Source organism: Heloderma suspectum, chromosome 6 (genome assembly GCF_057233095.1).
Source record: "Heloderma suspectum isolate Gila_16-S chromosome 6, 16-S_ref, whole genome shotgun sequence".
Classification (NCBI taxonomy): domain Eukaryota; kingdom Metazoa; phylum Chordata; class Lepidosauria; order Squamata; family Helodermatidae; genus Heloderma; species Heloderma suspectum.
Window position 1 is genome coordinate 46,376,906 of NC_139463.1, and position 16,088 is coordinate 46,392,993.

At 46.5% G+C, this 16,088-nt stretch overlaps 1 protein-coding gene across 3 annotated transcripts in view; it reads right to left on the reverse strand.

Annotated features, from left to right (window-relative positions):
• Positions 1-6,149: 6,149 nt before the first annotated feature.
• The window catches only part of KCNIP3 (potassium voltage-gated channel interacting protein 3), a 135,436-nt gene continuing 125,497 nt past the window's right edge, over positions 6,150-16,088 (reverse strand). For 2 of the 3 annotated variants that reach the window (XM_084804178.1, XM_084804180.1), the window contains 4 exons: positions 14,573-14,680; positions 11,747-11,851; positions 10,244-10,306; positions 6,150-9,263 (listed from right to left, as the gene is read on the reverse strand). In XM_084804178.1, the coding sequence (XP_084660304.1) occupies positions 9,216-9,263; positions 10,244-10,306; positions 11,747-11,851; positions 14,573-14,680 (324 nt within the window). In that variant the 3' untranslated portion in view covers positions 6,150-9,215. The remainder of the gene's footprint in view (positions 9,264-10,243; positions 10,307-11,746; positions 11,852-14,572; positions 14,681-16,088) is intronic. The other variant, XM_084804181.1, reaches the window with a different exon arrangement.

Consider the following 16,088-nt stretch of genomic DNA (forward strand, 5'->3'; position numbering starts at 1 on the left):
CACAGAGCTCACCTGGTCACCATCTTCCCCACTATGCTGTGAGCTGTATTGTATTTCTATTTCAGTGATAGTTATTATTTTAAATTTGCACCTCTTTATATAAATTAACAGCTGCAAATATGTGTCCCTATTTTGGCCATGCCTAAGCGGCCACCCTAGTTGCTGTAAGCCCCTGTCTCCAGGGCTGGCCCCAGACATTTTGCTGCCAGAGGCGTAGGGCAGGATGGTGCCTCCTTCCTACCTTGCCCCCTCTCAGTTCCTTGTACGGAAGCTGACGGGGCTGGTGGCTGAATCTTACCTCTGTACTGGAGACAGGAGAGCTTCCTGCAGTGGACCCGAGGGCAACAGGCTACTCTGCCTGCTGGCTCGGTCAGAGGCCTTGCCCAGCGGTGCTGTGATGCTTACCAAGAAGGAAAGTCCGTCAGCCAGCCAAAGCAAGCAACAAGGAAGCATCCCCGGTGCCAGGCTCAGGAGAATTGGGGGGGGGCTGTTGCCCCCTGTCCCTCAACATTTGCTGCCGGAGGCAACCGTTTCGTCCTACCTAATGGTAGGGCTGGAACTGAATCTTGCTCTCTTGTTCAGCCACGGTGCTGGCCACCCCACCCCACCCCACCCCACAATGTTGTTGTTCAGTCGTTCAGTCGTGTCCGACTCTTCGTGACCCCATGGACCATAGCACGCCAGGCCTTCCTGTCCTGCGCTCTCTCCCGGAGCGTGCTCAAGTTCATATTCATTGCATCCGTGATGCTATCTAGCCATCTCATCCTCTGCCGTCCCCTTCTCCTTTTGCCTTCAGTCTTTCCCAGCATCAGGGTCTTTTCCAGGGAGTTTTCTCTTCGCATTAGGTGACCAAAATATTGGAGCTTCAGCTTCATTATCTGTCCTTCCAATGAGCACTCAGGGTTGATTTCCTTTAGGATGGACTGATTTGACCTCCTTGCAGTCCAGGGGACTCGTAGGAGTCTTCTCCAGCACCACAGTTCGAAAGCATCAATTCTTCGGCGCTCAGCCTTCCTTATAGTCCAGCTCTCACATCCATACATTACTACTGGGAAAACCATAGCTTTGATTAGACGGACCTTTGTCGGCAAGGTGATGTCTCTGCTTCTTACTATGCTGTCTAGGTTGGCCATAGCTTTCCTCCCAAGGAGCAAGCGTCTTTTAATTTCATGGCTACAGTCACCGTCTGCGGTGATCTTGGAGCCCAAGAAAGTAAAATCTGTCACTGCTTCCATTTCTTCCCCTTCTATATGCCAGGAAGTGATGGGGCCAGATGCCATGATCTTCGTTTTTTTAATGTTGAGTTTCAAACCAGCTTTTGCACTCTCCTCTTTCACCCTCAACAAGAGGCTCTTTAGATCCTCTTCGCTTTCTGCCATTAGGGTGGTATCATCTGCATATCAGAGGTTGTTGATAATTCTCCCAGCAATCTTAATTCCGACCTCTGATTCATCCAACCCGGCATTTCTCATGATGTACTCTGCATATAAGTTAAATAAGCAGGGTGACAATATGCAGCCTTGTCGTACTCCTTTCCCAATTTTGAACCACTCGGTTGTTCCATGTCTGGTTCTGACTGTTGCTTCTTGACCCTCGTACAGGTTTCTCAGGAGACAGGTAAGGTGGTCTGGTACTCCCATCACTTTAAGAATTTGCCACAGTTTGTTGTGATCCACACAATCAAAGGCTTTAGCATAGTCAATGAAGCAGAAATAGACGTTTTTCTGGAATTCTCTTGCTTTCTCCATGATGCAGCGAATGTTGGCGATTTGATCTCTAGTTCCTCTGCCTCTTCTAAACCCAGCTTGTACTTCCGGTAGTTCTCGGTTCGCATACTGCTGAAGCCTAGCTTGTAGGATTTTGAGCATCACCTTGCTGGCATGTGAAATGAGCGCAATGGTGCGGTAGTTTGAACACTCTTTGGCGTTGCCCTTCTTTGGAATTGGAATGTAAACTGACCTTTTCCAGTCTTGTGGCCACTGTTGAGTGTTCCAGATTTGTTGGCATATTGAATGCAGCACTTTAACAGCATCATCTTTTAGGATTTTAAATAGCTCGGCTGGAATACTGTCATCTCCGCTAGCTTTATTGTTACTAATGCTTCCTAAGGCCCACTTGACTTCACTCTCGAGGATGTCCGGCTCAAGTTCAGTGACCGCACTATCATGGCTATCAGGGACATTCAGATCTTTCCTGTATAGTTCTTCTGTGTATTCTTGCCACCTCTTCTTAATCTCATCTGCTTCTTTGTCCTTTATCATGCCCATCTTTGCACAAAACGTTCCCTTGAGATCTCCGATTTTCTTGAAGAGATCTCTAGTCTTTCCCATTCTGTTGTTTTCCTCGATTTCTTTGCATTGTTCACTTAAGAAGGCCTTCTTGTCTCTCCTTGCTATTCTCTGGAACTCTGCATTCAGTTGGGTATATCTTCCCCTTTCTCCCTTGCTTTTCGCTTCCCTTCTTTCGTGAGCTACTTGTAAAGCCTCATCAGACAGCCACTTTGCTTTCTTGCATTTCTTTTCCTTTGGGATGGATTTCGTTGCTGCCTCCTGAACAATGTTACAGACCTCCGTCCATAGTTCCTCAGGCACTCTGTCTATCAGGTCTAATCCCTGAAATCTATTCCTCACCTCCACTGTATATTCATCAGGGATATGATTTAGGTCATACCTGAACGGTTTAGTGGTTTTCCCGACGTTCTTCAATTTAAGCTGAAATTTTGCAAGAAGCAGCTCATGATCTGAGCCACAGTCAGCTCCAGGTCTTGTTTTTACTGACTGTATGGAGCTTCTCCATCTTTGGCTGCAAAGGACATAATCAATCTGATTTCGATATTGACCATCTGGTGATGTCCATGTGTAGAGTCGCCTCTTGTGCTGTTGGAAAAGAGTGTTTGCTATGATCAGCATGTTCTCTTGGCAAAACTCTATTAGCTTTTGTCCTGCTTCATTTTGTACACCAAGGCCATGCCTGCCTGTTATCCCGGTGATTTCTTGACTTCCTACTTTAGCATTCCAATCCCCTATGATGAAGAGGACGTCTTTTTTTGGTGTTAGTTCTAGAAGGTGTTGTAGGTCTTCATAGAACTGATCAACCTCAGCTTCTTCGGCCTCAGTGGTTGGGGCATAGACTTGAATTACTGTAATGTTGAATGGTTTGCCTTGGATTCGTACTGAGATCATTCTATCATTTTTAAGATTGTACCCCAGTACTGCTTTTCCCACCCTTTTGTTGACTATGAGTGCTACTCCATTTCTTCTAAGGGATTCTTGCCCACAATAGTAGATATGATGGTCACCTGAATTAAATTCGCCCATGCCTGTCCATTTGAGTTCGCTGATTCCCAAGATGTCGATGTTCAATCTTGCCATCTCATGTTTGACCACCTCCAGCTTACCTTGATTCATTGATCTGACATTCCAGGTTCCTAAACAATATTGTTCTTTACAGCATCGGATTTTCTTTTCACCACCAGACACATCCACAGCTGAGTGTCCTTTCGGCTTTGGCCCAGCCGCTTCACTCTTTCTGGCGCTACTTGGAAATACCCTCTGCTCCTCCCCAGTAGCATATTGGACACCTTCCGACCTGAGGGGCTCATCTTCCAGCGTCATATCTTTTAGCCTTGTGATACGTTCCATGGGGTTTTCTTGGCAAGAATACTGGAGTGGGTTGCCATTTCCTTCTCCAGTGGACCACATTTTGTCAGAACTCTCTGCCATGACCTGTCCGTCTTGGGTGGCCCTGCACGGCATAGCTTATGGCTTCACTGAGTTACGCAAGCCCCTTCGCCACAACAAGGCAGTGATCCATGAAGGGGCCACCCCACAATACATTAATAGTAATAATGGACTATGTCCAACCCACAACATAAGCACAATATACCTCAGCCACATGCCTGCCCCCACCCCATCCGTACCAATAACACTGGACACTATTTCTCCTTTCCTAGTGCAGAAAGTACCTGCAGGACAATGTTTAAGATTATATTTTTAAAAAATAACATATTTGCCAGCACACAAGAATGCAGGAATTTGAAAAAGCAGAAACATGTGCTTCTTCAGCTTTAGCGGGGCAGGGCAGGGCGGGGCGGGGGGGAGCATTCTGCTGCCAACTCTCAGCAACAATAAAGTCCTGGATTTCTACATAATTTCCAATGACCGGGTGTGACTGTTGCCACTCTAATGAGAGAACACCTGGATGTAACACCATCACCACCACCACCACCCCAGCAAAACTGGTTTGCAGACAAGGGAATTGTCAATCTAATGTGGACAAGCTTGCAGTTTTCTGGAACTTTACATTATTCATGTGTGTTTCATAAAAAATATTGCATGAAATTGGGCCTGCAATACTATACATACTTATCCGGGGAAAGCCCCATTGGACACAGTGAGGCTACTTCTGAGTAAACATGCATAGGCTTACACTGTAATGATTCTAGACGGTCGGTAAAGTCACACATGCAACTTAAGCAAAAGCATGCTGAACTTTAAATGTTCAACACACTTTAAAAACCAAAGGATTTGGAAAAAAGTAAGTGCAGTCGAGAGTGCTAGAGGGTTCGCTGTGTCAACTCTGTTATAGCAAATGCCAACAAACTCTTTTAAAAGCTTTAATTGGTAGATTAATGAAATATAAGGTTAGGTGATCAATCACTGGGAGACTATTTTAATCAATGAGATGCAAGTTAAGGGCATATTTTTATATTTCTGAGCTATTTTGGTTCTGGTGCATTAGAGAATGATAAAATATTAAAAGTGGCTTTCCTTTTAAATAATGTGTGATGGATTTTAAAGTTATCTGACACACTTCCTTCAATATCTCAAAAGGCTGCTCTGTGGACCTTTTGGGAGTACACACTGCCCAAAGTGGGAGAAAAAAGTAAGTGGGATGGTTACGCCACACTCAGTTATGACTGCATGAAAAGATGAGATAGCATCCCACCTCATTTCTTCCTCCTTGGAGCACATTTGAATTTTCTTAAATAATTGGTTAAAAGGCAGACGATCAAACAATTACATTTAAATGGCTGACAGCCCTAGTATAAACGTATCAGAACAGTTTATGAAACATCTTTGAAATATGCAGTGCCTAGATCCCAGTTGATACGGGTTGGGTTGCTGGAGTTTGGTGTGGTATAGAATGGATAAAGTTGCAAGAAAGATAGTGTGGCTTGGGCAATGGAGGGCTTCAGGCAGTTCTATGTATGCGCTTCAGTGGTGCTACTGGAGAATTCAACCGCTTCACCCATTCTAGGCAGCTGCAAGAAAAACGAAAGGAAAATGGGCAATTGCTAGCATGTGCAGTCTACTACACAGTTACATGCGCTTAAGACTGCGATCCAATGCGCGCTTACTTGTTGGGAATAAGCCCAGCAGAATTCTCTTCTGAGTAAACATGCACAGGATCAGGCCGTGTGTTTCACTGAAAGAGATGGGACTTAAGGGCGCTTAATTCTGTGTTGGCTTGTGGCTTGTCTGTACTACCAGAACTGAATGAGCAGAGAAGCATAACTCGTGATGACCACAATGTCTCTGCTGTGTTTTCCTTGCCTAATGGTCCCACCTAGCAGTCCAACACACCTGAATCTATCATGCCCCCCTCACACACGCACGCTTTTGAGAAACTACTGTCCTTACCTTTTTGTATTTGATGGTTTACTGCAGGACTGTTGGACCTCTTTAAGTCTGAGGGCCAAGTTCAGTTTTGGAGAAGCTCTCAGGTGCCACATTCCAGTGCCGAAGGCAAGAGGGGAGGGGCAAAATACCAGCATATTTGAGCTTACAGCTCTTACTGTCAAATTCATGGAAAAGAAGCCTATCGATGGCTATTAGTCTTGATGGCTATGTGCTACCTCCAGTACCAGAGGCAGTGAGCCTATGTGCACCAGTTGCTGGGGGACATGGGCAGGAGGGTGCTGTCGTGCTTATGCCCTGCTTGTGGGTTCCTGATCGACAGCTGGTTGGCCACTGTCTGAACAAAATGCTGGACTAGATGGACCCTTGGTCTGATCCAGCAGGGCTCTCCTGATGTTCTTAATGCCTTAGGAGAGGAATTTCAACATTTTAGAATAGGGGAAACCCACACAAAAGCTGGGAAAACAAGATGGGCAGAAGCGTCTTTGTCTTTTTCATGTTTATTTTATTAAAATATACAGTGACTGAATATCAAGTAGTTACAGAGAACAAGAACCAGCGACTGTCTCCCCAGGTTGTGCTGTGAACGGAGGCTAAGGAGATGCTGGAGTAAAAGGCTAGTGAGACATGCGGCCAGTCTTTATATTGTACATACGTCGACTCGGGAAGCGTCGAGTGCAAACTCGCAACGTCCTGAGGAGGGTTTGGGAAGTGGACGAGAGAGGACAATGGAACCACACTTCATAGCCTGGTTGGCAAGGGGAAACACTGCCTGGCCCAAGGCCACTGGAGCAGAGATGGTGCGGGGAGCGCTTGTCATTTGTCACGTGGGTCAAGAAGGAAAATGTGGGGCTTGGGCAGCACGATAAATGCACAAACAAGGGCAGAGGCATCTTCTCCTTCAAGTGCCATGTACAGTCATATTTTGGGTATCTGGCACAGGGCAGTGGTTTTCATAGGGGTGCTGCTGAAATTCTCCCCACCTGAATTTCTCCTGGGATTTGGGGGCTTCAAATTACCTGATCTTGCTTCTGGAGCACCACTACAGCATTCGTGAGCTGTCATTCTGCGTTCTTGATTTCTGGGCTTCGCACAGGACAATGTGACTCAGCAGTTTGCCACATTTTTTCAACTTAGTTGTTTTTCTTCCCTTCACGAGTTACTGATGGACATCACTATGCAATTAAATCATGCCGCAAAAAGGAATCTTAATGTGATCATATAAAGATCTTTCTTTTCTTTTTTTTCTGTACTGTGATTTAATCAATGTGAGTATGTGCTGGTGTGCATCAGTAACTTGTAAAAGAAAAAAAGGCAGAGGACATGGAAAACTGCAATAACCTCCATATGCCCCAGTTCTGAAATTAATTGAAGGAATTTCCAAATTAAACCAGAAGGCAAGCAGAGGCACGGAACAGTCACAGAATGGGATGGAGGGGGCCTCCTCCTCCTCAGTTTTCAGTCTTCCTCCCTGGGGTTCTGAGAAACTCAATAGCGGGACAGGAAAGTCAGTAATGGGGGGAGGGTCAAGACTCTTTGAAGGGAAACTGGTTCACTGTTACCGATCTCCTCTTGCTTTACTTATTGCAATGCTTTCTAGGATAACCTCCAGGGCGTATGTTCAACTCATGCAGAGGGATGGTAAGGAGCCCCAGCGCACAGCATGAATGGCGTGTAGGCTTTAGAAGGCACCCCAGAACCCTCTGAAAATGCTCAGAGGTTCTTGAGCAGGCAAGTCAATGTGGAAAAGGTCCCTGGAGGGTAGAAGGTTTGAAAAACCCTGGGATGGGGCATCTAGGCCATATTGTAGCAAATATGTGGGTAAGTAATTTAAAGGGCCTTTTCGGTGGCTGCTCCCAGGGTGTGGAACTCCCTGCTGAGGGAGCTAGGTTGGCTCCCTCTCTGCTGTCCCTCCACTGGCAGGCAACATGGGTCTGTTGGGTTGGGTGCTCTTTTCATTCTTCTATTGTTGCATTTCTTAATTGTGTTTTAATGTATTTTTTATGATTGTTTTAACTAAGTTTTTATTTTAAGTTTTGGTTCTTGTTATCATTAGCCACCTTGAGCAGCGCTTCCTTGGTCAGGGTACAGATCAAATAAGGAAGGAAGGAAGGGAGTTTGACCTCCTTCACTTTCCATGAGCAGACATCTGTAAAATAAGGATGTGTGAATCTGCAAAACTCGAGGTTGTTGACGTTCTCCAAATTCCACCTCGAAACTTGTTCTGTCCCGTGTTTATCTCAGATTGCAAACTTCATTTTTTCTTTTTGCACAAAAGTTTGTGCATATTTTCATGCGTATTTTTCCAAATGTATGCATCAGTTGTGTGCATCTTTGAAATGTATGCATTCTTCTCCCATTAATCAAAGTGTTTGTGCACATTTTTCAAAAGCACACATTTGCATGAGCATTTTTTTAATGTACAAATGTTGTCTAACACATTATTTTTGGTCCATGAATCACATTGCAAACTTGGAAATGTACGGGCATCAACCACAGATTGTCTCCAAGTCTGTGTTCAGTCCGGAGAGTGCAAACTGGGTAAATCAGAAATGACCTACAACGAATTTCTCAAACATCCCTACTGCAGAATGCCTGGTAATGTAAGCAGCCAAAATGAAGCTCAACGGCCAGTGCTCCTAAGGATTTGCCTGCACTTGTGCAACCCTGAAGATCCAACGTGTATCTGAAGTGCTCAGATGGTGCACCCCCTCCCAGCCACTGCTGCTGCAGAATGAACCTGTGCCTGCATGGGTGAGGCAGTCAGGAGCGTCTCACGGGATGGCCTTGCGAAGCACAAAAGGAGCATTTTATCACCCTCCCATTCCTCTCACTTTAGCTGAAGGGGGGAGTGGGGAAATGTGCAACGCAGACCTTGTCTGAGGGTTAATTCTGGTGTAGAACCTGGAGCACAGGTGCCCAGCAGGTAGGGGGCAGAGGTAGCTCTACCCTGAGGGACGGTGGCTGCCATTAAGGGTGCCAAAATGGGAGAAGATCTCAGCCATGGGGCACAACCTGCTCCCAAGTTCTCCTGGGCAGGTTCCACTGAAATGAACAGGTACTAGGCAAGAACACTACTGTGCTCTGAAAGGAAATGTTTTAATTTTCCTCTACAGTTATTGAAGTATCAGATGTTTGAGGACTAGAGTTTAATGAAGGGACCAAGGGGCAGGGAGGGGTCTCATCCATTCTCCAAAAGGAGGTCCCTACCTCGCCAGGCTGTTGGAAATATCTCTCCTTGGGCTGATAAGACATCACTTCTCTTTATGATATTCTCTGCCATGCCAGAGACTCCTGCCTCTCCCTTCAGGTTTCTCCCACCCCCACCCCCACCCCTTCTACCCCCTGCTCCTACATGCTTCATTGTGAGAATCCAGCAAGTCTCACAAGCAAATGGCATCTCTTCCCTTTTTGTCTGTCTCCCCGCCCCTTTAAACAGAAAAAGAGTTTTGTTTGGTTGGTTGTTTTTTCTCAAAAAGACGTGTGTGTGCTTCACAAGAAAGACGGACAGGTCTGTCCAAGTGCCAGCCAAGGAGGCAGGTGGGTCTGGAGAGACGAGGCAGGATCCTCAGTATCCTAAATGACATTCTCAAAGAGCTGCATGGAGCTCATGATGTTCTCATCCTGAAGCAGAGAGAGAGAGAGAGAGAAAGAGCAGGTGCAGTTATGAAGACTGAGGCTCAGACGAAAAATGAGAACTGGATTCACCGTCTCTGGGCCTGTAGTTTTAACAGGGCAATTCCCAAACTGTCTGTATCAAGAAATAAATGAAATCAGTAAGGGCTCGAAGGCACTCATTCACACTGAGGAGGGTGCCCACTGCCACTCTGCATGATTCACTGCTGTGACCTTGGTTCCTTCCAATCGCCTCCATTTGGGGGAGACTGTCTGCATGGACACCACTAGATGGTTCAATCACTTTCAGTGCAGATACAGCAGAATTAGTTGCCTCAGAGGAGGCTGCCCGTTCCGTCTCTGCATGTGCTACTGCTCGCAGCTTCCATTGCTTTCCAGTCAGAAGACAAACCCAGACCAGGGACTCATGCAGAGACACAAGGGGGAAGTGATCCTTATTCTCACACACTCTCAAAGTAAACCTTGTAAGAGTGAAATTGTCGGCTTCCCATTTAAATTCAGAAAGTAGCTGTGCCAGCTATCAGGTGTTTTGAAAACACTGCAGTGACGGAGGGCCGCGGAGCTATAGTGGAAGCAGCCAGACCACGTCACCCCAGCAAGGAAGCAGCAGCATCGTGTGGGAGTCGCAGTTACCCAGGAATGAGAGCACCCGCCCAAGTGTCTGGAAAGCTGTCGCTCCGCCTTCCCTTGACAAGCGGGTGGGTGCATTTCCTTTGGTGGACAGCACCTAACGGAGGGCACCGGTGTGACTTCCACACAAAGCTGCCTCCAGAGCCGTTCTGAATGACCCCGACCCCCTCAAAAGAGAGAAGGAAACGTTTCCACCAATCTCTCCCTTTGAAGGGCTTGTACAGGAGCTTTGCTTGCTGGGCTGCACCTCATCAGCAGAAATGCTGTAAAGCGTTTTTCAGAAATAGTAGAGCAGGCCCTCTTGCTGCAGGGTTCTGCGGCAGCCAACCTGAGCTCACCTTTTGACAAGTCTCTAGGAACTCTTCGATGGTGACCACGCCGTCCTGGTTTTTGTCCATTTTCTGAAATGCAAAATGCACTCTGTGAGTGGCAGATGCCTGGTCCAGCCCCTATAAAGGTACCCCCCCCCCCAATGTTTGCAAGCCTACCCTAGAAGCAGTGCAGGCTGGTGGCTCTGATGTCACTGGGGCAGTGAATCTGCTCTGGGTTTCAGTCAGAATCAGTCAGAACTGATAGGCACCTTGGATGGCTCCTTTGGAGCTCTGACTGAAACCTGGAACAGATTCACCGCCCCCCGACACTGGAGCCACCAGCCTCCACTGCCTAGATGCATGCCGTTCCCTGCTGAGGTTCCTTCTTCGGTCACCCCTGGCTAGTCTTCTACCTACAGTTGCAACCAGTCTGCTGCAAGGGCCCTGTGCTCCAAGGACAGTTTTCCAGCTGCCATAAAACTAGGGAGGCTGGAGAAATTCGAGACGGATTAAAATGAGCTCAGATTTCTAAGAATCCGACCTGCAGAATCCACTGCAGAGCGACCCCCTCAGGCCCTGTGGAGTCCATGGACTTTCGGATGATTTTTTTACTTTCCTGAAATTTACACATATAAATCCGTAGAAAAATACGTAAGTTTCTGTTGAGGAAATGTAGAATGGAATAGGGGACAATACACTAAACGTACTGGGGTAAATTATGTAAATACTTATGTAAATACTTACATAAATATTTATGTAATTATTTCCGTATTTTTCCACATGACGAAAAAAAATTGTGCTTCCGTCTGTGAGTGGATGATGGAACGAAAGGTACCTGACAATCCGCAAAACACAGACGGAGCGGATTTTACACAGTCCGCACATCCCCACATAAAACCCGCTCCAGCCCAGCTCAACAGGGAGATGCTGTGGGCTGGTTTTGTCATTTGGAAGCTTCCTCTTTTATCGACATGAAGCGGGGCCTGAAGTAGCCCCCAGGGGAAAATGGAGAGCACAGGCCCAAAGAGAACTGGCTCATCCTTCTATGGAAGGGCTCCCCAGATGGCCACCCCCTTCCTCCTAACTGCCAACTCTTTGATGGTTTCCGGGCTTTTGCATGGGTTTTTCCCACTCTAAAAGGTCAAAACGCCTCTCCTCAGGCTTCATTCCTGGCAGAGTAAGAGCTTCTTGTTATTTTTGTGGGTGTTTTTGTTATTTCGGCCCCCTTTGCCTCTGGCCCGCCCTCCACTGGAACGTGGCTTCTGGGAGATTCTCTGAAAGGGAATTTGCTCCCTAGCTGAAAGAGGTTCTGCACCTCTTGTATGGACATGTCTACACAGCAGCGTTAGGTGCCCGTCGCTGATGCCAGTTGATGTCATCTTGCCAGCTTCTGCTCAGTTCTTGCACCATGTGCACACTGGGTCATGCAGGCTGCCCCCTTGGGAAGGGCACCCCCCCCCCAAGCCTACACAATTCCCGGCGGCATCCTTGGCGGGTCAACCATTTGCCATCTCCCCTCAGCCCTCCTACCTGGAAGAACTTCTCCACGTGCTCAATGGGGGTGTCTTCCTGCAGGATTGGGTAGGTGTACCGGCCCATCATGTCATAGATGGACTTCATTATTGCTAACATCTCCTGGCAGAGAAGGAGAGCAACGCTTTCAGGGCAGACAAGAACAGAGCCAGCTTCCCCTCGGCCCCCTTCCCTCCTAACTGGTCTAACAGACAACCCTCCGCAAAGTGATGGGCATTTCTGTGTCTGGATGGCAACGGCCAGGATCTGCTCACGGGCAAGGAACTTAAGGGAAGTAAGGGATGCCTTTGCATTTCTGAGTTTTGTCCATACCTGCCTTCACTCTTCCAACTTGACCACCCCCAGCCACCCAGAGGGCACCTGTTGCCTTAAACGGATCTGGTCCTTATTCTCTCCTGTTCCTTCCCAGGACACCAATACCAGCCATCCCCAAAGTGGGGCCCTCCAGATATTTTGGATGACAACCCCCAGGATTGGTGGCCACTGGCCTTTCTGGTCGGGGCTGATGGGAGTTGTAGTTCAAAACATCTGGAGGGCACCACATGGGGGAAGGCTAACCTATGCATTAATGGCCTACACATTATCTGAGCCATGATCAGATAAAGTGACAGTGCATCGGGGGGGGGGCATAGTACAGTGGGAGGTCCCCTGCTTTCAATGGGAAGTCCCCTGCTTTCAATGGGAGATCCTACATTTCCAAAGTAAGAGGTCCCAAATTCAATCTCTGGCCCCTCCAGATAAAAGGACCATGTAGCAGGTGACTGAAAAGACCTTTGCCTGACAATGGTGGGCTAGGACAGAAAGTAGATCTCCAGATGTTTGGGGTGTCAACTCTAAGAAACCCCTACTAGCCTGGTGAATGGTCTAGAATGCTGGGAGTTGAAGTCCAAAACATCTGGAGATCTACTTTCTGCCCGCCTCTGGGCTAGATGGTCTGTCCTGATATGACACAGCCTCCTATGTTCCTATAAGCTCTGCAGTATCATGCCCATCACTTCTATTGGCTTGCAGGTTCATGCATGGACACCCAGCACCAAAAGGCAGCTCCACCTTGAGACATGCAGTCCCCATCTTTACTCATATCTGAATCAAAGCTTCCCTGTCCTATGACCAGCGGTACTTCCAGACAAGGTTTTCATGGAGCCACTGGCTCAGCTCCTGCCTCGTTTGCAGACCAGATGTCATCTTCAACTCCTAATCCTCCTGTGTTTTCCAGCTGCTTTTTCTGTCTTTTCTCTTACTGCAGATAATACGTTAAGAAATAAAAAATGGAAAAGCTGCACAATGCCTTCTTGTTGGTAGCGCTAAGATGGTGGCTGTGCTGTGATTCTGAAAGTGTCACTGGCAAAGGAATTCTGCTTCCTGAGACATCAGCCTTCATGGTTCAGACAATCTGCTTGAAAGTGGGCAGATTGGCAGCTGAATGGGATTTCAAGTGGTCAGTGTCCTAGCGAGTTTCTCACCCCTCCCCATGCCTAGCAGAAGCAGGATAAGCGATGCAAGGATCAAAATCCTGCAAAATAGAGCAAGATGTACATTTAGCATGATTTATTCAGGCTGTAGAATGCAGCCTCTCATAGGGCAGGATTTGGACTGTTTTAAAAACATCTGTCTATGTCTGAGAATACATTTGTTTAATGATGGGCTTGGCTCCTATTAAACTCTAATTTAAGTTTGATAAGGGGGGTTTAATTGTTTAAACTGTAGGTGCTTTAATATATTTTAATTAATTAATTACTTTTAAATTTAAGCCTTCTTGTGATCCGGGATGCGACTGCAAGACGAGGCTGGACAGCCACCTGTCAGGGACGCTCTGGCTTGGATTCCTGCATTGACTGGACTCGATGGCCTTGTAGGCCCCTTCCAACCCTACTGTTCTATGATTCTATGATGCTGTTGCCGATTTTGCACACCAGGCAAAGCCAACTCATACGCTTCCAATATTTCACAGATAAAAAAATAGGGACATTTCCCATAACACCCATAATTCTCCTACCAAAGACCACTGCCTGAGCCCCCATCCCCTGCCCAGTCTGTTATTTGCTATTTCTGATGGCTCCACGCAGTTCATTGTATGTCCTGTTCATTTAGTCTGAAATAGTTTGTCGTCCACTGATTTAAAAGGTCAAGAAAGAGTTTGTTCTTTTACTTAAAAGTTACGTTAGGGGAAACCCCATAATTGTCTTACAGCACATTACCAACATTCAAAATGCACCTTAGCATTTGCGCTGTGTGCTATAGCAGACTGTATACTGCATGGTGCCTTAAGCATTCACGGGGGTGCATCTCTATGCATGTGCACTAGAGATAAGGTGCATCCACCCATCCACTCAGAAATGTAACTTCTAGACGCTATGCATCAAATGACATTGTGCAGCTATTCCATCTTTTCCTCCTTAATGCGTTCTTTGTGGAAAGAAAAAGGATGGAAGAAGTGGTTGGAAAACATAGGAAGGTTGCAAGTGGAGGATGCCACAAAATTCCAAGAATGACGCAAGGCAATTGCACAGTAAAAGCTTCATCGGGAAGCACCCACACTCTAGAGAGGGAACTAAATACACCCTGAGGAATTCACCATTCATACTAAGATTTTAATAAGACACCCACCACCCCTGCCCTAAGGAAAAGACTGGAACAAAATTGGGTGTCTTACTAGCAACAGGTAGCAAAACAGACTGCCCCTGGTAAATTAGAGCAGTTGGAACATATTACAAAGTAAGCTTTTGCAGCTGCCGTGGCATTGTCTACATTTCATGCACACAGACGCACATGGACACAGGCATCCACAGACACATGGACCCAGAGATGAGTCTTGGTAGATACCTCCTTGGTGATATATCCATCCTTGTTGATGTCATAGAGATTGAATGCCCAGCTGAGCTTCTCATGCACGGTCCCACGTAGCAGGATAGAGAGGCCAATGACAAAATCCTGCACAAAGAGGATGGTACAGAGAGGTCGAGAATGCCACAGCATGCCTTCCGCAGGAGGGCTTCAGGGAACATAGAAGCCCACCCTCAAGCAACAACTCTGTCCCAGAATAGACATGGCATTAATTGCATGTTAGTCTGGGTTGAGCCGACTAAACTGGCCACATTTAACTCCCATCACAATCAATGATACTTAAGTCATGACTAACTTGCCCATTGATTTCAATGATATTTAAGTTCAAATAATTAGTTTGGATTAAACCCAGTATGCCTAGTGTTAAAATATTCGAGGCCTGCTCAGGATTGAGACCACAGTGTACAGAAGAGGAGATGTCCCCCTTCCCCCAGACACTATGGCCTCAATGAAAATCTCCAACCTGCCCACTAACTAATTCTATTCACCCCAGGACAAAAGCGTCCACTGGGCCAATCTGTCTTCTGGGTGTAATATTTTTTAAATAACTGTGACCCTCTGAAGGACAAAGTGGAAGGTTATCAACTGCGATGCCTCCTGGGTCATTTTCTCATATTAATGTGGTTTCTCTGCTTCTCATTTTAGAAATAGAATTTACTGTTCTATTGTCCAGATCTACTTTATTTCTCCTGCTGCCAGCCTCAGTCCAAACGGCTGCAATGAAACAGTTGTTGTTCAGTCGTGTCCGACTCTTCGTGACCCCATGGACCATAGCACGCCAGGCCTTCCTGTCCTGCGCTCTCTCCCGGAGCGTGCTCAAGTCCATATTCATTGCATCAGTGATAATGAAACAGTACACAGTGTTATATGTGACTCTTCAGTGGTCATATTCCCTTTACTTATTCACTTAACTCATGGATTCTGGGTGACTTTGAAGATTTAAAAGGGTAAAAACATATATAAAATATGAAAAAATACAAGAGGCTGCAAGAACTTTGCCTCTTGTTTATTCTCTGTCGCCAAGCAAATCAGCTTTGTGTTATTTCTAGGAAGGTCCAGGCTTTGGCTAAAGGCATGTAAAGGCTCCATTATTTAATGATGGCCCTTATGATCACCTCCCACTTTCATTAAACTAAAATCATGACAGCTGACAAACACTAAAAATGCATTACAGTTAAAACCACTACACATGCTGAAACACTAATGTTGCAGTCCTATACACAGTCCTTACCCGACAGTCAGTCCCACTGAACTCAATGGGGCTTACTTCTAAGTAGACATGTATAGGATGCTCCCCCATCCCATGTTCAGAGACCTCAAGTACCGGGGCAGGGGAAGGGCATTCTTTATAGGGACTCAGAGATCCAGTGGGGGCTACAACCCCATTCCCAAGAGGGAAATGAAAACACTATGCTTGAGGTTATTTATGGAAACTGATTTCCCTATATCTATTTAAGTATGAACGGCTTCATTCATTCATTTGCTCATTTTTATG